Source organism: Sander vitreus, chromosome 6, assembly GCF_031162955.1.
Source record: "Sander vitreus isolate 19-12246 chromosome 6, sanVit1, whole genome shotgun sequence".
Lineage (NCBI taxonomy): Eukaryota > Metazoa > Chordata > Actinopteri > Perciformes > Percidae > Sander > Sander vitreus.
In genome coordinates, this window is record NC_135860.1 from 13,798,646 (window position 1) to 13,824,777 (window position 26,132).

General features: G+C 43.1%; 1 protein-coding gene across 2 annotated transcripts in view; it reads right to left on the minus strand.

Annotated features, from left to right (window-relative positions):
• Window positions 1–20,979, minus strand: part of adamtsl4 (ADAMTS-like 4) — a 35,913-nt gene extending 14,934 nt beyond the window's left edge. For both annotated transcript variants that reach the window (XM_078252841.1, XM_078252839.1), the window contains exons 1-5: window positions 20,570–20,979; window positions 18,869–18,932; window positions 13,703–14,313; window positions 12,166–12,856; window positions 1,932–2,034 (exon numbers count right to left, since the gene is read on the minus strand). In XM_078252841.1, coding sequence (XP_078108967.1) covers window positions 1,932–2,034; window positions 12,166–12,856; window positions 13,703–14,313; window positions 18,869–18,932; window positions 20,570–20,592 — 1,492 coding nt within the window. In that variant the 5' untranslated portion in view covers window positions 20,593–20,979. The remainder of the gene's footprint in view (window positions 1–1,931; window positions 2,035–12,165; window positions 12,857–13,702; window positions 14,314–18,868; window positions 18,933–20,569) is intronic.
• Between the last annotated feature and the right edge of the window lie 5,153 nt (window positions 20,980–26,132).

The following is a 26,132-nucleotide window of genomic DNA, read 5'->3' on the forward strand; positions in this document are numbered from 1 at the left end:
CTAAATTTCAGGATAAATACAGTAATCTCACTCTTTCCCCTCACAAACACACAGAGACGGGAGTTGGTGGGTGAAAGGAAAGCCCCTGTCTGTTTATGCAGACAGTTAGACTCCAGCTGATACCCCTGCGATGACTCCCTGTGCAGATGTACAGCATGTGTTGTCTAGATACACCTGCATGCTCAAAACTGGCCTGAGGCTTCTCTGACATGACCAAAACATATCAGAACAGCCTTTAAGATGAAGGTTGAACTTTTACAGAAGTAATGCAACAGTTGTTAAACAGTTGCCTGTTTACACATCCAGTTGTGACAGAACAACATTAGCATTATCTTGCAGTTGTGTTTCTGGCTCCCTGAATATTCACTCTCCTTTCAGCTCCATTTTACTCAACACTATGAAATATCTGCGTCTTTAGCTGCTAAATTTCTTTCACCTTTTAGCTTTCTCTCTCTTTCTGCCTGTCTGCTGCTTGGTGCTGATCAGGTAGTGTACAGTGGGTTAATTTGAGCTTTTGCACTGAAACAGCTGCCTGCTGCAGCTGGAAATGAGGTTGATGAGATAGGTGACAGACAGTGAAAACAGTAAAGCTGCAGGGCGTAAAACCAAAACAATTAGCTGAAAGATGCTAAAATTCTCCAAGGGAAAAGTTAGGTGAGATTTCTCTGTGGGTTCGTCGATCAAGCCTTTTTGCGTTTTTATCCTGTCATTCTTCATGACATCTTATTTGTGTTACATGCTCTTCCAGGTTTGTGTATTTTTTGTGTGTTATGTGTGTTTTAACACAGAATGTATGTGGTTGGTGTTGCTGATCTAGTGTGTCTGGCTCTACTCTCTCACAGTGTGTGTGTTGAGGAATGTCAGCCAGCTGATACAGTAATCACAAGTGGATAGACAGACAGATACACAAACATACATGCACAACATTTTTTTTCCACATACTATCTCAGATCCATTAAGCCATTCATCTACAGTACAAGCACCCTTTTCAATACGTTCATACTGTAAATACACAGAGGCTTGTACACACAAGTCTAATGACAAATATTGTTGATATCATCTCACAGCTGTGTTTCTTTCTACTCTCTTTCTCTTCCCCTCCTCCATCTCTCACTCCCAAATCCCCCCATGTTTTGTAATATTCTCTCCATCCACTCTTCTTTTTCCTCAAATATCTGTTTAGCGTTTTCTCTCTTTCTCTTTCCTTTCTTCCAGCACTGGATAACAAAGATAAATAGACACAATCTTCATTAAGCTGAACTATGATACACTTAACACAAAAGTAAACAAACACACAGACACACTCACACATACAGTACGGAGAAACAAAGACACACACACATGCACGCGCGCGCACACACACACACACACACACACACACACACACACACACACACACACACACACACGCTACATTTTGCTCCCAGTGGTCATTTGACAAAACACTTGCATCCCATCACCTCTCACCTCCCCTTCTCTGTCTTTTTCTTTCTTTCTCTATCTCACTCAGTAGGAATCTGTGTGCTTAGTCGGGGCTGGGAGGAGAAGCTTGGCAGGAGACAAAGGGAGATGTTGGACAAATGAGAAGAAACAGAGAGGAGGTAGAGTGTTTTTGTGCAAAGAATAAAAAGCAGCGTAAGTTCCAATCATTGTCTTTTTCTCTTGACTCTTACCACCCTCGTCGCTGCATGTACTTGCAGTAATGAGAGGAGGGATTGTGGTGGGTTGAGCATGCAGTGAAAGTCCTGCCAACACAGTAATACCAGAGCAACATTTAACTCATTTAATGACACATTTTACTGACGCTTTTTCACCCCCCCCGTCTTCTTTTTCTCTCCTAGCATTTAATTCTCGCAATAAGCCTATTATCACATTGAAGCACTGTGCAGCTAAACCATAAACTACCATGTGTGTGTTAACTCAATACTCACCCTCACTGAAAGGTTCCCAGTTGTAGAGGCGACCCATGAACTCCTGGGTGTTAAAGGCTGCACACTGCTCTGCTCTGGAGTCCAACGCACCTCCTCCACAAACCTGGAGGACAGAAACACAGGAGGAGACAGAGAGTTTCAAATGCATTGCGACAAATACAACTGATATGAAATAGCCCAGCTATTAAACCTGCGGTAATTTTTCTCCCAGTCCCTGGAGGAGTAAAGGTGGAGTGGACTGTTGTGAGGAAAAACAGTTAATAAATAAGGGGAGAATTAATTTAAGATCATAGAGGTAAGAGCAAACATGCCATACCCATACACACAAACACACACATAGTCTCCATGCTGCTTTTGGCAGTCAGCGAGTGTATTAACCATATGGAAATAATAGATCTTTGGAAGTGGCTGCTCACATAAATCCGCCATGGCTTTCAGTGCATGACCACAGAATGTGATGTGAATACACATGTGTGTGTGTGTGTGTGTGTGTGTGTGTGTGTGTGTGTGTGTGTGTGTGTGTGTGAGCACATGTCCAGCTTGTGCTCCTTCAAGCAGAGTCCTCATGGAGCAGTATAGTGGAAAGAGTTTTAGCATACCTGCATTTAAACGGCCCTAAAACATCAGTCTGACACAACTGTGCTGGTTTACACTGACCATAACTCACATTGCCCCAGTCCTGTGACACACACACACACACACACACACACACACACACACACACACACACACACACACACACACACACACACACACACACACACACAAATCTTAATTAATATTATTAAATATATTAATATAAATACATGCAAACTAATTACCTGACATTCTCATCAGCCTCAGCTGTACTTTGTGTTTAGTGCCAATTAGCAAATGATAGATAGTGATAGTGAACATGGTAAGCAATATACCTGCTATGCACCAGTATCGTATTTAGCTCAAAGCACTACTGTGCTGTGCCTCAGTACAGCCTCACAGGGCTGCTAACACACACACACACACACACACACACACACACACACACACACACTCTTGCATGCCGCACACAGAGCTCTCAGATTTCTTTGCAACTCTAATCTCTGTCAGCTCCACAATCATCTTGTCTTTCACTCCTCTTTCTTTGATTCGTTCCTCTTGTCTTTTGTTTTTATGTCGATCTCTCTCCACTCACACAGCTGTCAGAAACAGCTGGAAAGTTCCTAGTCACTCATCTGGGGAGAGTGCAGGGGAGGAGGCGGATTTGCACGCACGCACGCACGCACGCACACACACACACACACACACACACACACACACACACACACACACACGCACGCACGCACGCACACACACACGCAGTTCCCATGTGAACCAGCCTCTGCGACAAAGTGGAACTAAAAGTCTCTCATGGATAAACAGTCAAAGCATGCACTCATTGACACTGGCTTTGCTGAATTTCACACTTACACAGTGTTGTGTTTGTATGAGTAAAGGAATGTCGCAGTCATGTCACAAGGCACTCATAAGGATCATCTGTTGTTTCTCTTCTAGTGGAGTGTGAAACCAGCTCATGAAACGTTTTGTGGTATGCTCTGCCACAATTTCACATGCTGAAATAGACTTATTTTATGGGTGATATTTTATAGTCTGGTTTAAGCCTCTTATATGAGAGTGTGTCTATCTGAGCCTTTATACAGTCTATGGTTTGAGCTATAGCCACTGAATAAATATATATGTGTGTGTGTGTGTGTGTGTGTGTGTGTGTGTGTGTGTGTGGGGGGGGGGCACTTGAGGGTCAGTGTGCGCATGTGACCTGATGTTTTCAACTAACCATGTAAATCTGCCAGGACCTGTGTGTGAAATGCGGTTGGTAACGGTTGTAAATATTTCTGCAGGACACAAACACGTTGGGCCGCATTTCAAACGGGATAGTTCCTGTGTATCTGTGCGTATGTGTGTGTGCCTGTATGAATGGAAAACAAACCTAAACACACACACAAACAAGGATAGTGTGTGTGCAGCTATGCTACAGTAGAGTAAAAAGAAAGAAAAAAAGAGCTTCCATAAAAGACAAAAAGAGGAATGTAAAATGAAAAGAGAGAATGCAAGTAAAAGTCAAGTGTGTTCATTCATGCGTTGGTGATTGTGTGAGCGCTACAGGGCAAGTAGATTTTCCTCCCAAAAGAGAGTTTAGGGTGTGTAAAAACATCGGGAGGCTAATGGACTGAATGGAGGACAACGGGAGGGGAGGTAAAGTTAGAGTAGAAACTGGTGTTTCATAGTTCTGGAGGAGAATGTGTGTGGTATTGTAAGGAATGGTATAATTATGGTGTTCCCTCAGTTACTAGTGCAGGGTTAGGGGGTCTCCCCATAACTGTGAACAGGAGTGGTGACAGGACGGGGGGGTCGTTATTGAATAGGCCAAGGAGGGGAGAAAAAAGACAGCGATGGCTTTTACAGAAGTAAAATACTTAAAGAGGGGGGATGATGGAAGGAGATAAAGATGGTGTGTGGTGAGGGAAAGGCAGGGAGGATGAGTCTGGGCCTGTGGATGAAACTGAACAGAAGTAATGACTAAGGTCTGGAAACATGGCGACCACATCACTACAATGAAGTCAGCTGGGAAACACGAGTGGTCAGACAATCAGACAAGATATATACAAGCCAACAGTTGAGTGAGATTAAACTAAACCACTTAAGAGGTAAAACCGAAAGTGAGCCTACAACAATGTTGGCAATATACCGTTATTGTAAAGCAAAACTGGCTAACTAAGTCCCAAGTTGTATAAAACAGTGATTTCCTCTCAACTGCAATGACTTCTTACTCACAGTAATATCACAACTCGTTCCTTATACACCATCAATGTACCTGAAACTAAAAGCCACTTTAAGGCTTCTTGATTGGTAAGTAAACATAAAAGAAGCATGAAGTGAAAGATATAAAAACTGGATGCTACTAACAGACAGGGTGAACAAGTGAAAGATAGATAGCAGCAGAGAGCAGGTGAAAGAAAAGTGAATACAGCTGAAGAGAGACAGTCAAGTGTTTTGTATGGGAGCTGTGAAAGTTACAGATGTGTTTTACAACCAGGGAGGGGGCGCGAAAAGGTCTGTGGGCAATATATAGGAGCATGTAAAGGAGGAGGGGAGGTTACTGCCTGAGGGCTAAAAGCTTTGTTCTGTGTGCACACACACACACACACACACACACACACACACACACACACACACACACACACACAAAAATGCCACACACATATAAACACACACAAGCCAATCCTGGTCACACACATAACACAAACGTGAAACACAAACACCAATTCAGACAAGACTAATGAGTTTTAAGGAGGAACACATTATTAGCCAAGCAGGAACCTTGCACCACATGTGGGTTTCCGTAGGGAAAGCCAGGTTGACACGTCATTCTCCATGCAAGTCTCTGCCTGCACAGCTGGCCATATCGCATTAATACCACATACAGGTTAAGGCTGGCCGGTCATTCCTCAAGCATTACTGCGACATGACAGACAAAACAACTGACTGCTGGCCCCTGCAGCCATACATCAACACACTCCACACGCCAGGACTAATCACAGTATGCATGCACACAAATCCTTTGTGTACTGTATGTGTTTGTCCTTAGCAATTAACATTCTCCGGCTAATCTTGTGACCGAGGCCGTGTTGCCGCTTTGTAGGACACCACCCAGCTCCTAGCCTTGACCTCGAGGGGGGAAGTCAGGAGTCCTCCAGAGGAAACACTGCTCATCGATCAACAAGTGAAGGAGGCCCGTGCTGCGCGAGATGAACGGCAAGAAATGTTGCTGTTATTCTCAGGAGAAATTTGAGTTTGAGCCACAAAACAACTTTACTGTTCTAGGCAAAGAAAAGAGAAGAAAACACTAGATAATCACTGTAACCACAAGATCAATAAATGAAACCAGAACTTTGCTTGAAGGCACTGAAACTGACAATATTTCCATGTTCCACTCTCCATGTAGCAGCTCTAAAAACCCACATCTTATTTCTACAAACCAGCACAGTGATAATTGTTGATATAACACATATTTTCATAATAAAAAATGTGTGTGTGAGAAAGTGTGGACAGCTTTGTTTCCAGGGCTAATTTTTAATAACAGTTCCCAAAGTCTGCGCTGAACTATGTAAGAGAGCTTTTACTGAAGACAGTAAAGCTGCTTCCTCTACCGGGAACCTTCTGGAATTGGATCTAAAATTGCAAAAGTTGGACTTTCTCTGTGAATTCAAATCCTTGGTGCAAAATGTTGACATATTCCTTTAAATAAAGATTACATTTAAAACTAGAACTGCAAGCAGTTATGCAGGGTCCAAGCCTCCCTGAGTCTGCGAGTCACAGTAAGCGAGTCAAAGCGCGACGGAGGCAAGGCAAACAACAGGAAATATCGCAAAGGGTGAGCTGCAAAGTGTGTAGTAAATTGAAAATGCAAATGTCCCATTTACATTAATTTTATACATCCGTTCTTAAAGCATTAAGGGTGTTGGTAAGGACCCTGGCGGCAGAGTTTTGGACATACTGGAGCCTGTCTAGGGTTTTGCTGGGAACCCCAGACAGGACTCCATTGCAGTAGTCCAAACGAGGGGTTATGAAAGCGTGGCCTCAGGAGAGGCCCTAGATCATACCCTCCAAGTTTCGTAAAACTCGCATGAGCCTTTCATGAGATATAAACTTTTCATATTTGTACCACCCCTAATTGCCAATGTTCGCGGAATTTGGTACAGGGCCTCAGAGTGGAATGGCAAACAAAACATTTGGCGATAATAGCATTTACTTTAGACGGGAAATGCAAAAATGTGTTTATTGGTCGCTAGCTACAAAAAGATTTTGAAACTTCTTGTCAGGTCCATCTGAAGATGCTATATGCCAAATTTGGTGCAGATTGGACACACGGCCTAGGAGGAGTTCCGAAAAAGTAGGTTCTACGTGGATATGGGCGTGGCCTATATCACAAGATTTAGCTAAATTCAGGGAATGTATGAATATACGTTTTTTTTTTAAGGTGCGGTGTATGGTATGGGAGTTATAGGGCAAAACACGTTATGTTTATTATAGCGCCTGCTGCTGGCAGAAGTGTGTCAATTTGTGTGCCTGAGGTTATGAAAATTGCACTGCCACATCATACACAGTTTAGGCTGCAGCAACACTTTTATAGTAAGAAAAAAATAAAATGTGATTACAATAGGGTTCCCCGCTCCCCTGGTACTGGGAGCCATGTTGCCTTGCAGGCTTACGTGGGCTCCCAGCCCCCTCGAGCTTGGACCCCTAAAAAGAGAGAAAAGTAAGAAATGACAGATGGGGTGGAAAGTGAGTGAGAGGAAAGGCAGAAAGGGATGAAAAAAAACATGAACGAGGGAAACAGAGCACACAGGTACTGATACAACATACTTTAACAAGCAGAGGTACCTGGTTTTTGTAGAGAAGCAGGTACTTCTGCTTGTTAAAGTAATGAAGCAAAGAAAGTAAAGATTGGTCTAAATAAAGCAATGTGTTTGAGTGTGTTTGATTCCCAAAAACAAAAACATCTGTGCCTCTTGAAAACAACAGCAAGTGTGGCAGGGTCTGCGTATAGTTATTAGAGCTGACGAGTGTGGCTCCGCGCTGATAGTCGTAAAAATATATTTCCTGTTGAATGACAGACTGTGATCAGATCATCTGACTCAATGCAGCAGCCTGAAGCCACGTCAGTGTGTAGAGTAGGCACAACACTAGCTCCTCGGGTTTCAGCCACAGGAGCGAGACCAATTACATGTTTGTGTGTTTTAAGTAGGTCTGTCAAAATAACGCATTCATTTCGATTAATTAATCTGAGAAAAAATAACGCGGTAAATATCGCAGATTAATCCATTCCATATTGACGTTTGCATACAGACGAAAATCTGGTGCCACTGATATGTCTGCGCTTCTCTCTGATGCTCTGAAACAGACGTTACAGGAAACACAAACCCCGCTGCATGTGACGCTAGTTAACACTATACTCGACAGCAGCTAACGTTAGCCTACCGCTAGCTAGTAGCTGGATTAAACACGGTTAAAATGCTGACAGCTAACGCTAAACGGTGTAAAGTTTGACTGTGTTTTACTGTAGAGGATTCAACACCGGTATGTAACAATAGATGAATAAGATAAAATATAAATAAAATAGAAAGATAAAATAATCAGCAACAAATTTAGATAATCAATTCATCATTGCAACTTGCACGATTTATCATAAAGCAGAATGTGTGAGAGTGTGTGTGTGTGTGTGTGTTTGTGTGTGTGTGTGTGTGTGTGGGGGGATCCTAGTGGCCTGAGGGACTGAGCCTCTCAGTGTTGGTCTGGTGTATTGGTGTATCCGGTACGTTCTACCTGACCTCAACAAGGAGAAAAGGGTAGTTTAGATCTTTAATGATCTCCTAGCCTTTTCCTTGCAGCGCCTGGTGTAAATATGCAGAGGAGGTGTGCACTGTAAGTAATACTTGGCAAATATTTACTCTTAAGTGGAGGACAGAAAGGCGAGAGGGAATGCTTCGAGAATCAATTAAACCAAAGACGTGAGAAAGGAAAGTAAGAGGAGTGTGTCTTTCTGTGAAACGTCTGCTTCAAGCTGGTGTGTCTCTTGTTTTTTTTTTCAGTCAGCTTCTTCTCGTATTCCACCTTTTCCTCCCCTCTCCCTCCGACAGAATAACTTCTCCTCTTGTTACACTCTGCGCTCACACGCTCACACATGCTCACACACACACACACACACACACCATCACGCTCTATTTGTTGCTGCCTTCCTTTACTCCTCTGTACAGGACTGCCTACGTTCTTTCACACACACCTAAACGTTCATCCTCAGTCAACAGCCTTCATGTCTATTTCTTCTTTGCCTCACTCCCTCCTCACCTTTTCTCTGCCCTCGCCCTTTAGCTCAACCTCCCACTACTGTGTGCAGATTTTCTAAAAACAGTACTCTCTTTCACTACTACTTAACTGCGTCACTTCCTTTACTCTAACACACACACACACACACACACACACACACACACACACACACACACACACACACACACACACACACACACACACACACACACACACACACACACACACACACACACACACACACACTCTCTCTTCCCCTTTTGCCCTTCTCATTTCCTCTGTCCCTCTCTTGGTTCTCCACTTGCTTCTACGCAACAGTAAAAACACACGCATACACACAGCCAACCACACTTGTGATGGGCCTCAGGCGCGGTGTGTCACGAACACACCTAATAGATAATAGGATGTGTCACACACTAACTGGCTCACTCCCTCAATCACACACACACACACACACACACACACACACACACACACATACATACATACATCTATAAAGTATATACACGCCTGGGCAAAGTCATGCATTCGTCAGCACTTAAACCTATCTTTAAATAATGAAAAGACATAAAAATGTGGATCCTGCAGGAGCAAACAAGGCTGAAGCAGAGGCTAATGTTGGGTAAATATGTAACCCAATGAGTCAGGCTGAGCCGTCACAGGACTGCTATTAGTGCTGCTGGCACACACAGGGCAACTATTCTGCCAGCTACTAAATCTGTTTTAACACGGGGACTATCACACACCGCCGGGCCGAGACAGAAAGGAAGAAAGAGAGGGAGATGAAAGAGGGCAATTGAGGCTGCCAAATTATCTAAAGAGAAAAAAAATCAAAGGGTCCACAAGTGCCAACCTGACCCCAAATTCAAGTGACTACTTCCCCTCGCTAAGAGCCAGTTGTGAAAATGAGACTTGAGAGAGTGTGTAGGTGTGTGTGTGTGTGTGTGTGTGTGTGTGTGTGTGTGTGTGTGTGTGTGTGTGTGTGTGTGTTGTATTTATATTAAATCTTATCATCTCCTCCTACACTCTCACTTAAGTCAGACCTGCTGATTGCTGGAATAAATAACCCCGTCACATGTACTGAGTATTTCTGTCCCTGTGATGCAATCTTAAAAAGAGACGATGGATCAGTCCCTTCTGTGTATTTCATTCTGTCCCTCCATCCATTACAGATACCTCACACATGGTTGATCGATTTTCATAAAACTTGAACATGAATGATACTTTCTCAACACTGCATTTTAAAATAGCACTCTGATACGATATTTCACATAATATTGTTTTTTAGTTATTATCCCTTTATCTAGGTCTTGGAATAGTTTAAAATGTTTTGGTTGAATTACCAATACGAGTTTCGGTCCTGATACCAAAACAATACTTTATTTGATACCTAAGTATATTAACAAAAACAGGGTAAACGCAGCTGTACAAGGACTAGGGGTGCACCGATCCGATATTAAGATCGGATATTAGCCCCGATATTGATAAAATAGCTGGATGGGGGATCGGAAAAATTAACAGATCCAGTTTTTGTTTTTTTTCCCTCCGTTGCAGCACATCCTACGTCATTCGTCAGCAGCACGTGTGTCGCATGCTGGAAGAATTGAGTTAACTGTTAAGCAACATGGAGCGAGCCAAAGAGTCGGCTCTGTGGAGATATTTCACGCTTGCCACGCCAACTAGTTCGTCGGCTGTTTGCAATGTCTGCAAAGTAAATGTTTCGAGGGGTGGTGGTAGTACTGCAAAGTACAATACTATCAATACAATCAAGCACATAAAAAAAACATGTTTAAGAAGTTTGATTAAATTCTATTTTCGATTTGAGTGCAGAATTGTTTTTTAAATAACAAATAAATAAGAATTCAATTCAATCAATGTTATTTTGTCTTAGTTAGGAAAGTAATGTTTAGTTAGGAAAGTCTGGTGCCTTTAGTCTCTTCCACATGGTGGAAGTTATACAGTTTATTATTAATTCAACAACGGTATCGTATCGGATCGGTATCGGGTATCGACAGATACACAAAGCCCAAGCATCGGTATCGGGACTGAAAAAGTCGGATCGGTGCATCCCTAACAAGGACTATGCCTACATGAAATACAGTGTAAAATTTGCATAATTACAAATTGTATCAGAAACTATCTGATCACAAAGGACTGCAGTTGACAGTTAGCCAGCGAACTGACACTGGCACATTTACAGAAATGTTGATTAACTTATTGGCTGAAGGAAGACGCTGCAATTACAGGTATTAAATGTTTGTGTTTGTCTGACTTTCCACATGTTGTCGCTCTCTCCAGGGACAAGAATTGATTGATTGATGTTTGAAAAATGACAAAGATGGTGGAAGGTTGTATGAAAGCTTACTGTTAATTTGAAGCAGCCATAGCAAAAAGGTGAAAAACGTGCATGCTAGTGCAAGTGTAATACTGATGAGCTGATGCAGCTGATTAAGAACATATGTGAAATGTGTCATACGTGTTAATGCCAGGACAGGTGACACCTAAAAATGTCTAGTGTCCTGGTTTTTATGCTTTAAATAAGTCCACCGTACCAATACCAGTATTAACAACATATTAACTAAATTACACTGTGGATACGATCTCTAGGAGAAACACCTGATCACTAAAAACTCTTTATCCACGATATTAACTCTCAATCTTACATTTAATTGAGTGAAATCAAGCGTGGCATTCCTGTCTCAGTGAAACCTGAGTTACTGCGAGGTCGACCTTAGAGTCTCACCTGTGTGTCGAGGGTGAGTTGGCCCATCTGATGCGACTGCCTGTCTGGGTCACGTACGCACACTTTGTTATTGATCATTCTTGCACTGAGCTGTACTGAGAGGTATGGAGCAGGTCCCAACCCCAATCATCAGTGCAGGCCTCGAGTCAGACAGGACATTACCTCAATACACACACACATATACACACCATAACATGCTGGTTCTGGCACATATTTACACAAACGTATGTGCAACCAGTCGCAAAGACACTTGTATAAATTTACAACGGAGGTGTGTATTCTGGTTTCAACCCAGATTACACACACGCCTTGGAGCAGTGGAGGTAGTAGCAGTCAGTTTCCATCCGAGGGCTCATACACAACCAGCTAGTGTTGGAACTAGGGAATGATCTATCGATCAAATACACTCTGCTGACCTTCAACTCCTCAGTTTACGCCCGCCTAACTGTTCCCTTCAACACACGGCATGCATATAAATCAAGCATGACTGCAGGCCGAATAAAGCAGAGGTGAGCAGGGGACATATACACTGAGGAGCTGCTATAAAAGTAAACTACTGAGATTATTAAAAGGGTGTGAAGCCAGTGAATTAAGTGGAATATTTCTGTGGTTTCTGGGGAAAGATCTTACCTGTGAGAAGCACCTACGGTACTCCTTCTCCGGCCCAGAGCATCTGTGGACCTGAGGAACTCCTCTTCCTCCATCCCTGCCTGATTCCACACCCAGGTGCGGGATGGTGGGGTGCTGTAGTGGGTAGATGTCGCTGGCTGGTGGGGCGTGTGGGATGAAGCCTGGATGGAGCTCCCTGTCTCTGTGCATGGGGCTGGAGCGGTGGAGAGGTGAGGAAAAAGGTGAAGTGAGGGCAGGGGAGTTTGGGAGGGAGAGAGGATGGATGGGAGGAGATGGTGCAGTGAGGGAGTGCCAGTCAAACCGGTGGCGGTTGGGTTGAGATGAGGAGCGTGAGAAGGAGTGCGAGGATTGGGCTTGCTCTCTTGCCCTTCCGTGCTCAGTATCAGTTTGTGGGGGTTGGTCAACGTGGCGGGTTGGGTTGCCAGTTGCGGTGGCTGTTGTGGGAAACTCCTGAGCAGCAGGCGTCTCAGTGCTCTCCTCCACCTCATGCCTCCCTGCCTCCATATCTTCTCCAACACTCCCCATCTTCTCTTCCTCTTTCCTTTCATTCTCTGCTTCGTCTTCATCGAGTCCAGGTGATGTTTCGTCAGTGCCGTTTACAGTGTGCCGAGCCTGCCTGTTGGGACGATGCAGAGGCAGAGAGAACGGGACCCTGCCATACCCAAACTGACCTGGACGGATGCCGGAAGACCTGTGAGTCAAAAAGAAAGACACAAAAAAAGGATAGAGAAACAGGAAGTATTTATAGAGAAATATTTACAGATAGACAGAAAGAGCAAGAGGCAGTGACAGAGATAAAGAAAACAGAAAGACAGGATACATTTTAGATGCAGTTCATGTTAGATGTGCACTATAATCATAACTGACATTGAGCCAGCAGGCTGCAGTGAGCAGGCACAGTAATGCAGTGCCTGTTGGCATGACAAAAACCAGAAGTAATGATGTAATAACATAGCAAATACCAGTTATGGGCATAACTCCAACTCCCAACACTCAAGACATCATAACAAACCTCTCTAATGCCTAAACAATGTCAGCACTAACTAATGGCACCTAAATGATTCCTGAACATGGGCATCAAATGGTACTCTGAGGAATCTTTTATTTCAGTGACGTCTTTGTTGAGAAGTCATCGCTGGGTTCCCAGAGATCACAGAGGTCTAAAGCCATGTCATTGGAACTTTTTTTTTTACCGCGAGACAAAACTGAGGCACTGAAAAACTACTGAAAAAGATCAACTCTGGGTGCTCGCTCAAGAAACTAACTGGAAATTGATTGAATCAGTGTTTCTGTATTGTCCTTTGACCTTTAAAAAAGGCTTCTGAAAATATAAGAAAATGTTGAAAGTTATTGTTTTTGAAGTACGACTGATACTGGATTTTAAAGCTGATTCCAATATTAAAAACATTTGTTTATGATATATTGGCCAGTAAATTTAATGAATCAAGAATTGTGACCAAAATATACTGAGTGGGACATTTTACAGATCTGTGATCTTGGCTCTAATTAATTAGTTTGCTTGTCCAGTCTCACTTACCTCCTCGTAGGCAAACCCTCCCGATTGGGGGCGATCGACCTTCTGCTCCCGCCTCCTGCAGCCCTCGCTGGTAATGGATTGGTAGGCCTCCTGATCGTGCGTGCTGGCTGATTGTAGCTGTGTGAAGGAGCGCTGTAGGGCGATCGGTAAATGGACACATGTTCTTGATTGTTTGGGGAGACTCCTGGCTGGTAAAAAGGAGGGTTTGGATTGGCCTGTCCTGGGACAGGAGCTCCTCCTCCTCCTCCTCCTCCTTCTCCCCCTGCATTGGTATTCCGATACAGAGACAAACCTTGGTTGTGATTGGTGGAAATCGACGGGGACTGTTGATAAGGCTGGTGTTGCCCGGGGTAACGAGGAGGGTAGTAGGGGTGTACAGGTGAGATGACAGGACCTCCGATGCCCCCGGGCAAATAACCTGCCCAGTTAGGTGGAGAGTGGGAGAGGGGAGGGGTTTGGGGAGGTGGAGGAGGAGGAGGTAAACACTTCCTGGTCCTTTGTGAGACGCCCACGCCGCAGGTCTGAGAGCAGTCAGACCACTCCTCCCAGACAGACCACACCCCCTCCACAGGCTCCGCCTCAAACACCTGTCTGGACCGTCTGCCTGCCACCTGGCACACACACACACACACACACACACACACACACACACACACACACACACACACACGCACACACACACTGATTACACATCTATTACAACTTCTGACAACTTCTGGGAACTGGAGGTTCCCAACCACTGAGCTGCCAACAGTATCAGGCCAAAAGGAAACCATATGACTCAAAACAACCATGATAATAATTCTTAGAGTTCAAGGTGACGTCTTTAAACGTCTTGTTTTGTTTAACCAGATATTTCATGACTGATATATAACAAAGAACAGCAGAAGAATCTCATTTCAGAAGTTGGAAATTATTTTTGCTTGAAAATGACTAATGATTAATTGATTACCAAAATAGCTGCTTGATTACTTTTCTGTCACTTGACTAATCAATACAATAAGAACATATTTACATTTGAGAAACTGGAACCAGTGATTTTTTTTTGTCATTTTTGCTTAAGATATTACTTACATGATTCTCAAAATAGTCAGATATCAAATAATAATTTCAGCTCAGGCAGTTTTTGTGGTAATTGCCTTGAATCTGTCTGTGCTACATTTTTTGTCATCACTCCGTCGTGCCCTGCAACAACAATATACAGATTTTTAACAAAAGCTCATCTGTTCGTGAGGTAACTGATCCATCATCACCACATTCAGCAGGACAAGAAATCTGTGTGAGGCCACTACCTGTACCTCTTTACATTTATCTTATTTTAAAAATTCATTCCACTTCTTAGAGAAAACATTGACAAAGTTCTTGGTTTTGAAGAATTTGATTCAAAAGCCAGTTTTCAGTATGTTTAGTACAATTTTAAAACGTTAGGGCTGAATGAAAACTTTATGGCAATAAATAGGTCAGTTGCAAAAAAAAACGTTTCGCTGGTTAAAAAGGTGGAAGTGACTATACTACCAATGACTGTAACCTTTACCCTGCTATAAAAACTAAAAGCCTTGGCAATATTTTAGAGAAGTACTTAACATAGCAAAAATGCTGCCATTGCAAAATCAGAAATCTCTGGAGGGACTTATTTCTTCACTGAGTCCACTGCAGAGCTGCAGTCTCGTGAGTTTCCTTCCTCTGTGGCCAAAATATAAATCCTGAGCGTTTGACTCAGTCACCTGCCAGCAGCTTATGAGCAGATGGATAAATTCATTGGAGTTGGTATCATAGTAATGCACTGAAGAAAAAGATAAAGAATTGGGGCTGATCTGGCTGTGGATGTACTCACCTAAAGGATTATTAGGAACACCATATTAATACTGTGTTTGACCCCCTTTCACCTTCAGAACTGCATTCATTCTTTGTGGCATTGATTCAACAAGGTGCTGGAAACATTCTTTAGAAATGTTGGCCCATATTGATAGGATAGCATCCACACATTACACCACCAGCAGCCTGCCCAGTGGTAACAAGGCGTGACGGATCCATGTTCTCATTCTGTTTACGCCAAATTCTGACTCGAAACTCATCAGACCAGGCAACATTTTTCCAGTCTTCAACTGTCCAATTTTGGTGAGCTTGTGCAAATTGTAGCCTGATTTTCCTATTTTTAGTGGAGATGAGTGGTACCCGGTGGGGTCTTCTGCTGGTGTTGCCCATCTGCCTCAAGGTTGTGCGTGTTGTGGCTTCACAAATGCTTTGCTGCATACCTCGGTTGTAACGAGTGGTTATTTGAGTCAAAGTTGATCTTCTATCAGCTTGAATCAGTCGGCCCATTCTCCTCTGACCTCTAGCATCAACAAGGCATTTTCGCCCACAGGACTGCCGCATACTGGATGTTTTTCCTTTTTCAGACCATTCTTTGTAAACCCTAGAAATGGTTGTGCGTGAAAATCCCAGTAACTGAGCAGATTGTGAAATACTCAGACCAGCCCGTCTGGCACCAACAACCACACCACACTCAAAGTTGCTTAGATCACCTTTCTTTCCCATTCTGACATTCAGTTTTTTTTCAGAGTTCAGGAGATTGTCTTGACCAGGACCACACCCCTAAATGTATTGAAGCAGCTGCCATGTGATTGGTTGATTAGAGAATTACATTAAAGGTGCACCATGAGTTCCTGCATGGTCACTTCTGTTGGCGTTCCAAGTAAATTCAAAACAAAACAGAGCAAGCTCGCCCCTCCCCCCATGTTTCCGTAACTGTCATGACTAACTGTCACTAACCCCCACCCCCTCCCACAACCATCTTGTCAGTGATTGGCTGGAGTGTTTTGTTGTATTTTGGTGCCTATCCTGTGCCTCTAGTGTTTGTTTGATGTTTATGACCCCTGTGTTGTCTCCCGAGACCGGGCTTTTTCACAGTGTATTCAGGGGGCAGGCAGCTAGCGGATCAAGGAGAGATGCCTACGATTTGAGACAAAAATGAAATTGTGCTGAAACCATGCAGAAACTCATAGTGCACCTTCAACGAGAAACTGAACAGGTGTTCCTAATAATCCTAATAATCCTTATATATATATATATATATATATATACACATATATGTGTGCGTGCGTGCGTGCGTGCGTGCGTGCGTGCGTGCGTGTGTGTGTGTGTGTGTGTGGCTGCCAGGTCAGGCTTTGATGTCCTCGTCTATGGCTGCAGATAAATGTTTCTTCTCTCATTTTCTAACTGAAGCGTTGGCCTGGTTGGCAGAGCAGCAAACATGAGAGCTGAACAAAAGTTTCCATTCAGAAAGAACCAAAACATAAATCTGCGCTCCACTTCTCCCCTCTCTCTTTCTCTCTTTGAGTGTATATTTGTGTGAACATGGGCATAAATATGCAAGTAAACATACTGTACAAACAGTTTGTGGTTTTGTGGAGAGAGGGGACAGGTGTAAGAGGCATACTTGTGTGTTTGTGTTTCTATGCATCTGTGTATGTGTGCTCCGATGCTATATTATCCAGATTATAAGAGTTCCTGTCTCTGTCTGAGGTAAAATGGCAGGAGGGTGGGAGAAAAGGAAGGAGAAAGGGGGGGAGAGATGGGGAGGGGGAGGCAGACAGGCCTAAAGAAGGTGGTGTGTGTGTGTGTGTGTGTGTGTGTGTGTGTGTGTGTGTGTGTGTGTGTGTGTGTGTGTGTGTGTGTGTGTGTGTGTTTTTGGAGGGGAGGTGTGTTCTGTTGTAATGAGTGACATCAAACACACAGCTGCCACATAACTGGGAACATTAATGAGCTCCGTGCAGTGACCCTGCAGCAGCCACCACTGACCTATGCAGCTACTGGTTAAACTCCTGCAACACTGTACTGGCAGGCCTGACCAGACAGGAGTGAAGTTGTGAGTTCACTTATTACACTTTTTTAAACAAATGATCTTACTACTGTGGGCCCTCCTCAGCTGTGAGCCCTTTTAAAAGGATCAGTTCACATGTTTTAAATTCTGTCTTATAACAATCCTGACATACCCATACAGTATGTACACTGAACTCTGTCAATGTTATAATTATTCCTCCTCTCCATACAGGCAGGGAAGAAATCCAGTTCTTAACCTGTTTCCAGTGGAAGAGATGGTTGTTCTTCTTCTTTCATTTAGTATTAAGAACAACTTTGTTGTCAGAAAGTCATGCTTCGGCTTCAAGAGGGTGAACATGCAACACTTTACTTAGAACAATTGCGTAAATAAGTTGAATATGAAAAAAAGTAAAGTAAGTAGAGTACAACGGAGAACGGAGCGTACAACAGATGCCAGCTAAACTGAAGGATTACGTTTTTGTTTATAAGTTGAGAAAATTCTTAAACCTGCAGCAACAGATTTTTTGCGTTTGCGGTGAGCGTGAACCAAAACAGTAAAGTTGCGGCCGGACAGCTGAACAATTAGCTGAAACTCACAATAAAGCTCTGTAAAGTTGAGGGGAGATGCCGATTCAGATCATAAGTCACAGAAGCTTCTTCACTACGAGCAACTCCATTCACATTGTTTTCACATCATCATTTGATACATTGTTATTATAAAAAATAGCAAATATAGCCGCTTGAAACCTAAATAGATTATGAAAAGATGTTGTTTTCTATAACACAAATTTGTCCCAAAGTTTAGTGGTAGCTGATATGAGGCTTCAGGAGTCTGAGTTAGTCAAATCAAGTGGCTATCCAAAGTTATAGACTGTTTAGTACGTGGAGGGATGCTAACACAAAGTGGGAATTTAATACTACAAAGACTGACTTGATTTGACTGCTCTGACTAGTGAAGCCTCACATTAGCTTTGGCTGAACATGCATTTCTGCAAAGACTGAAGACTATGGATTTTTCTCCCATCTCTTCCATTGGTGTTAGAAAGGGAGCACCTTGGTAGCCAAATGGTTAAAGTGCATGCCACATAACTGCAACGGCCTGCAATGTCTGCCTCTTCACTGTCCAATAAAGGTGAAAATACCCCAACAAAAAGTATCTTAAAAGAAAAAGAAAGGGATCTCTTTGCAGCCAGTATGAACAATTGCAGTGATGTTCATATGGGCCAGTCAGGGATTGTTTTAAGACATGAAATAATGTGAAACAAAATTTTAATTATCACCTTTCACCCCTCTATTGTGATGCTGTTGTCTGTGCATCTCACTCATAATGAGCTAATGACTCACCTTCTTCTTGGCTGCCTTGGTCACGGAGGTCGAGACCACCACAAAGCCCCACAGCACATAGAGCCTGGAGGGATGAAGAACAGAGGGTGAAAGACGTGGCAGATATACAGGATTTTAAACATCAGCAGGTTGAATAAGGTCTTTTGTAAAGGACATAATTGTTCCATGACCTAAATGTGAAATTGGTAGATGCCGTGTGAACTCACAGAGACGTTATTGTTCTCTGCCCAATGGTCATCAGCTTTCTTGAACATTTTCCACTAAATGTACATTTAGTTTAAAAACAGCATTACATGTGTTGAGTGAACACCCTATCATATGTTCCAGTGACCTAAGTGTACTTCAGCAACCAATTATGCCACTTTCCTTCCCACTACAGGTGGTGTGATGGCTCCGGCAGGGGTGAACACAAGTTTCTTTTTCCCTTCAGTGTTCACAGGCAAACATCTCAATCAATCTGGGGAAGCCTGAGAGGCGCTAACAAACTAATGGGTTTAAACAGCAAGTATGTTTTCCCTCCACATGCCTCACTCTGGGACTGTACACACCCTGAGGATGTGGCTTTAACACACACACACACACACACACACACACACACACACACACACACACACACACACACACACACTCAATCAGTCACAACATCCAAAATCATCTTGTACTGTGAGGTACTTTTCATTTAAGGTCTGATGTTCAAAGGAGGGGGTTTATGGTGCGGGATGGTGTTGAATGTGGCCTTTAATTTTGGGTTAGTGTCCTTACATTTGACATTAAAACTACTTTAGGAAACATGAGCCACTACAGCAGTGCAAAAGCTGTCCATCTGAGAAAGTTTTTTTTTCTATAGGCTATTCCTTCTAATATTGAGTCTTTGAAACCTTATTTTCACTTTAAGGTGAAAAGTTTCAGATAAATGTAGTCTACTGAAGAAAAACGGAAGTTGATTTGTTCATACTTGTGGTTCATCACAAGAATCTCCATAAAACTGTTGAGACAAGTGCATTGGAAACAAGTGGAATGCCATCTATTCATCTGCCAAGAAAATAGCCCGAACATGATACTAAACGACTTGCTAAGATGGACCATTCAGCGCGCACCACGAGAACCAAACCATCACCACAATCACCAGTCCGCAGGCCGCATGTAGTCAGAGTAATTGGTCCCTTCTTCCCAGTGTGGTGCACCGCCGTGGTCTCTGGAAGCTTCCCCACACCAGGCTACATAACTACCCCGAAAAACACAGACAAAGGTCCCGCACAGTCCGACACAACAGAGCCGCTCAGGCCGAAGTAACGACCCCCTACCCGGGTCCACGTTTCCCTGGCCGCTACAGTGGCACATTGTAGAATAAACTCAGAGCAGTGGGGACAGAGGGAAAGAGAGAGAGAGAGAGAGAGAGAGAGAGAGAGAGAGAGAGAGATGCAACAGGGGGGAAAACTCACAAAAAATCGCCTTTAGGGGAAAGACTCTAACCTAAATCCAGATGTCTTCGCGTATATTCCTATCCTATATCCTGCACAGCGCCCAGTGCGCAACAAGAAGGCGTCGTGCGTAAAAGCGAAACTTCGCCACAAAAAAAAAAATTTTTTTAAATGTATTCCACGCTCAACGTAAACACCGTGCTCGCTCAAAGGAGGATGCAAACCCCCACATGTGGTGATGTGTACAAGCGGACTGCGGCAGCAGGTTGTAACGTTTTACCTGAATAGTAAACCGAGCCGCATGCTCCTCCAAGAGTCTCCCACAACAGTTCTCACTCCGCGACTAATCACCGCTATTGATTATCAGTCCAGGTTTAGTGATCGGTTAGTGGTCCGTTCCGGTCCGTGCAGTCCTGAAAGAAATTCTGATGAAGTCCTGCGAGGGCTTCTTCAGCTCTCTCTCTCACTCTCTCTGTCCCCTTCCTCCTGTCACAGTCACTCCCCGTGATTTTAGGAGAGTGGGAAGGATTCCGTTTTTTCTCTTTCAGCCCGTACACTCGACAACTTTTTTTGGGTCCTTATTATAAACTGGTGTGACGCCTGGCAGCCAGGGGGCCGGGGGGGATAGAAGGGGGAGACAGGAGACACAAAATGGACAGATTACACAACTCCCTCTCTCCCTTTCACGCGCATAAACCATACACTCCCACTCCCCCCCTCTCTCTCTCTCTCTCTCTCTCTCTCTCTCTCTCTCGCTCTCTCTCTCTCTCTCTCTCTCTCTCTCTCACACACACACACACACACACACACACACACACACACACACACACACACACACACACACTTCTATGGGCCCTGACTAAGCTATAATAACTTTCAGAGCCGCTTTCTTAGTTGCACAATCCAACATAATAATGCTACATTGTACTAGGTCTCAGTGATCAGTAGTAATGATCTACTCAATGTCGGAAACAGCCCTGAGCTGGCAGCATCTGCAGCAGGGAAGTACAAAGCTTTACGGGCCTACTATTGTGCCAAAACACAGCTATTGTTCTATAACAAAGTGGAAAATGAATGTGGAAAAGTGGAAAATGAGTTTTATATTTTGTAGATGAAATATGGCTGTTGACTCACTGTCAGCATGTAGTTGATGTGCAAAATATATTTTGAAATGATATAAACATGGCTGTGTTGTCTCATAACTGTTTAATCATACAAGCACTCGAAAACAGACATACTTCACCAGATAAGTGCACCCAAGAGACATGCCACTTCTGAGCTGTAATTGATGATCATCTGTGTGTGTGTGTGTGTGTGTGTGTGTGTGTGTGTGTGTGTGTGTGTGTGTGTGTGTGTGTGTGTGTGTGTATGGGCTGTGAACTGTTCTTAGTTGCAGTCTGAAGCAGATGTGAAAACTGCCTGATGCCAACTTGTTTATACCATATTTATTTGGTTTTGATTCATTGGCTTTCCCAGTCAGTCAGGGCAGTTTTCTAAAAGAGACCATGCCAACCAATCAGCCATCAGGGGACAGTGGTGAAGAGTGACACAGAGGTGAAGAGGAAAACATTAAAAGTTCTCCATGGGAAAAAGAGCTTTACTCAAATTTTGAAGAGGCTGATATGTTGTGTGTCCACTGGAGAGACTTCTGGTGTAATGTTAAGTAAGCTTTTATCCAAATAAGTTTAGTTTCAAAACCAAAATTCTTACACAAAGTTGTATGAATAAGAACTGGTATTCTTCCTCTGAGGTTGGCAGATTCAAATGTACTGTTTTCAAGAGTACTGATCGTGTGAGCTGGGTGAGTTGAGAGAAGTGAAAAGTCAGTCCCATTTTCTTCTCTATTGTACAAACTATGATGATTTAATTTTGATGTGTTTAAGTTAGTTTTGTCTCAAAAGTTGGAAAAGAAGGCAAGATGGACAATTTAGTCTTTCTATTAATTTCTCTAGTAGGTTATAATCATAATAGGTAATTTATAAATTGTGTTGTAAACATGAAGGTCTGAAAATCTGATTATAAAATCTGGTTTTCTTTATTTTTGGACTGCATCATTTAAAGTGTGCTGCATTCTGGATCTGGTTTATATTAATCTGTGCTGACTTTTAAGACCATGAGGCTTGGGCACAGTTTTATGCATGACAATTAATAAAAAAAAAAAATAAACGTCATCTTCATCAGGGAGAAAACAGAGAGAAGAGAGCGCTGCGATGATCAGTGAAGACAAGAAAGGGTAAAGAAAGAAGGAGCACACAGAAAGCAGTGCACCAGTAAGAGTCAGATGAAATATGGATAGATGGGTAAAATGGGGAAAAGAGGGATGCACAGTGATACTAATGTGATACTAAAACATTGTTTACTATTAAGGAGACCAGCGCCCAATTCATCGACATAATATTTCCTAACCTGCTGCAGCTGAGAAGAGAGGCCAAATGGTGGAAATGTAAGAGAGGCCAATGAGTGGAAGGGAGGGTGGGTATACAGTGAGTTATGGTTGAACACATATTAACACACCCAGGGGTTTGACATGTCCCAGGGCCAAGCTGCTGCTGCTTTTCTTGGACAGGCATCCTACAACATGGACTCAGCGATGGTGACGGAGATTAGCGACTTCAAAGCCAACAACTGAAGACTTGACCACATTACAGAGTGGGCTTAAGATCTGATCTGTCAAAATAAAAAAGTTAATGTTAAAGGCGTACCAAGAATGATGAGGGTAAATTCCAGAGGTTAATGCACATGCATAGACACACATGCAGTTGGCTGTGTGTGTGTGCGTGTGTTTTGTGTGTGATCAGTGAAATGGATATCTCTGTACTTCTAAGCAGCATGTCTATCAGTAACTACAATTAGCCAGAGGTCATTGCCATGGCCACCAGTGGTCCGTGACCATTTATAGCCCTCTGCTCCCCTCCTCCCTCGCTCATTCCTTATCTCTTTTTCTCTAGATCAGTGGGAAGCAAAAGCTAACGTGTTGGCCAGCTGACACGCACCACTAACCACAGAATCCTGATCAGTAAAATGTCTGTATCAAGTAGTCACCACAACATACAGATGTTTGTGCGTGTGTGTTTGTGCGTGTGTGTGTGTGTGTGTGTGTGTCCGGGGAGGTCCACATGTACGGTAGCAGCAGATCTGTTATGTGTCTCGGATGGCTGATTTGAGTAATAGCACTGCAGATCAGAGTAACGGGGCCCAGTGGGAGTGATACATCACTCAAAAAACTCCTTGCATGTACACCCTGCCTCCAGAAAACACACACACACCCCAGCCTCAGGCCCAGACACAGTGGGCCCGCAACCCTTGTACTATTGAAGTTAATGAGGCCTTCAGGCTTCTTCAGACCAGCAGAGGGTCAGGGCACCACTGCAGGCTGTGAAGACGGCAGCAAAACAGAGTGACTTGGGTCAAACAGAGGGGACAAGTAAAGACCCATCTGATGGTTATCATTAACTATTTTCTGACCACAGGCCCCAGTAATTCCTGTTCATGTAACAGAAAAGCTCAGTTTACTTCAGTAACTCACTTACTTACAGAGGGAGGAGTCAGGGCTGACACATGCTTCAACAGAGATGTACGTAATCATCTTTGTGTGGGAGGAAGGAGAGTGTGCTGCCACATAGGTATGATGATCTGTTTGTCTGTCACTGCACCACTTTGGTCCAGACTGAAATATGCCTAACACCATTCTTTGCGTAGGTTCGCAGAGACATTTGCATGCATCTTTGCAGAAGCTTAACTCCAGCATTGGTCCTGTGGGGAAGTAAAGGAGGTTATGTGTGTTTACGGAAAAACTACTGGCCCGATTTTCATGAAACTTGGTGGAAGGGTGTAGCATGAGAACCTATTTAATTTTGGAGAGGATCCGAATCACAGGGCAGATACACTAATTATTTTTCACTTTCATTAACATTGTGAGATAGGGCGTTTGTGCTGCATTCAGGCAATGTCAGAATAATTGGAAAAATGAGTTTGGAAGTTCACACTGCATTAACATTGTGAGACAGGACAAGGCTTGGCGGAGGTCTGTGCTGTCTGAGTGTAGTAGTTCATATCGGCATGCCAAGGCAAAATAAGTGCATTGATTTTATTTATCATTAACGCAACGTTAAGTTGGAAGCCAAACAAAGAACAAAAAGGTGAAAGCACAAAGACAGATTATTTCTAAATTTAGGTTGAAAAGGGTTTCGTAAATGTGGCAGCCGGCTGCAGCACATATGAGCATTACATGTTGCACATGCCTTCATGTCTTCACACGTTGCCTCTGCATGTTAGAAGACTCGCAGATGCAAAAGTATGTTCCAGGCTTAAAGCAGTAGCATGTACATTTGTATTCAAAATAATAGCAGTCCAACATCACTAACCTCATAAATTATTTCTTTTGGTAGAAGTGATATTTCTACATGGCAAATAATTTACTACTAAGTGTTATAGAGTCATAGAAAACCAACAGACCCAACAGTCATGACATGCATGCTGCTCATTCTGTGTAATTGAATCTTTAATTGAAAGGGGCATGTTCAAAATAATAGCAGTGTTGTGTTCAATTAGTGAGGTGATTGATTCTGTGAAGAAACAGGTGTCAATTATGGCCCATATTTAAGGAATAAAGGAAGCAAATGTTGTGCATGCTGGTTATAGTGCATTTCACACTGAAATACTCGTCGTTCCAGACATTGCTCTGAGGAACAGCAGACTTTGATTAAAAAATTGATTGGAGAGGGGAAAACATATAAAGAAGTGCAAAAAATGATTTCAAATTCCTTGAAATGGCATACAAAGCCTGAACGACGTGGGAAAAAACGGTCAATTACCATTGAAATGGATCGAAGAATAGCCAAAATGGCAAAGGTTCAACCAATGATCAGCTCCAGGAAAATCAAAGAAGACTTAAAGTTACCTGTGAGTACTGTTACGATCAGAAGAAGGCTACATGAGGCAAAGCTATCAGCTAGAAGCCCCAGCAAAGTCCCATTGCTGAAAAAAAGACATGTACTGAATAGGTTGAAATTTGCCAAAGGACACATTGATTGGCCAAAGGAGAAATGGGGCAACATTCTGTGGACTGATGAGAGCAAAATTTTTCTTTTTGGGTCTAGGGGCCGCAGACAGTTTGTCCGACGACCCCCATGCACTGAATTCAAGCCACAGTACACTGTGAAGACAGTAAAGCATGGTGGTGCAAAAATCATGTTATGGGGATGTTTCTCATACTGTGGTGTTGGGCATATTTATCGCATACCAGGGATCATGGATCAGTTTCAATACATCAAAATATTTGAAGAGGTCATGTTGCCTTATGCTGAAGAGGAAATGCCTTTGAAATGGGTCTTTCAACAAGACAATGACCCAAAACACACCAGCAAGCGAGCAAAGTCTTGGTTCCAGATGAACAAGATTGATGTTATGGAGTGGCCAGCCCAATCCCCAGACCTCAATCCCATAGAGAACTTGGGGTGACATCAAAAATGCTGTTTCTGAGGCAAAACCCAGTAATGCAGAGGAATTGTGAAATGTAGTTCAATCGTCCTGGGTTGGAATACCTGTTCACAGGTGCCAGAAGTTGGTCAACTCCATGCAACACAGATGTGAAGCAGTTCTCAGAAATAATGGTATTGCAACTAAATATTAGTGCAGTGATTCAAAGTAAAGCAAACCCCTGAGACATTTTTCAGTTCATACAGTAAATGTTTGAGTTTGTAAAGAACAGCCTAATATTCCTTTTTCTTCACTTTCTGCAAACGTGATCAATTTTGGTCATGTTTTGATTTGGAATTGAATGTGCAGTGTTCCCAATGCATTGATATTATGGAATTAAAAGCTATTCTAAGGATTTTGAGCAT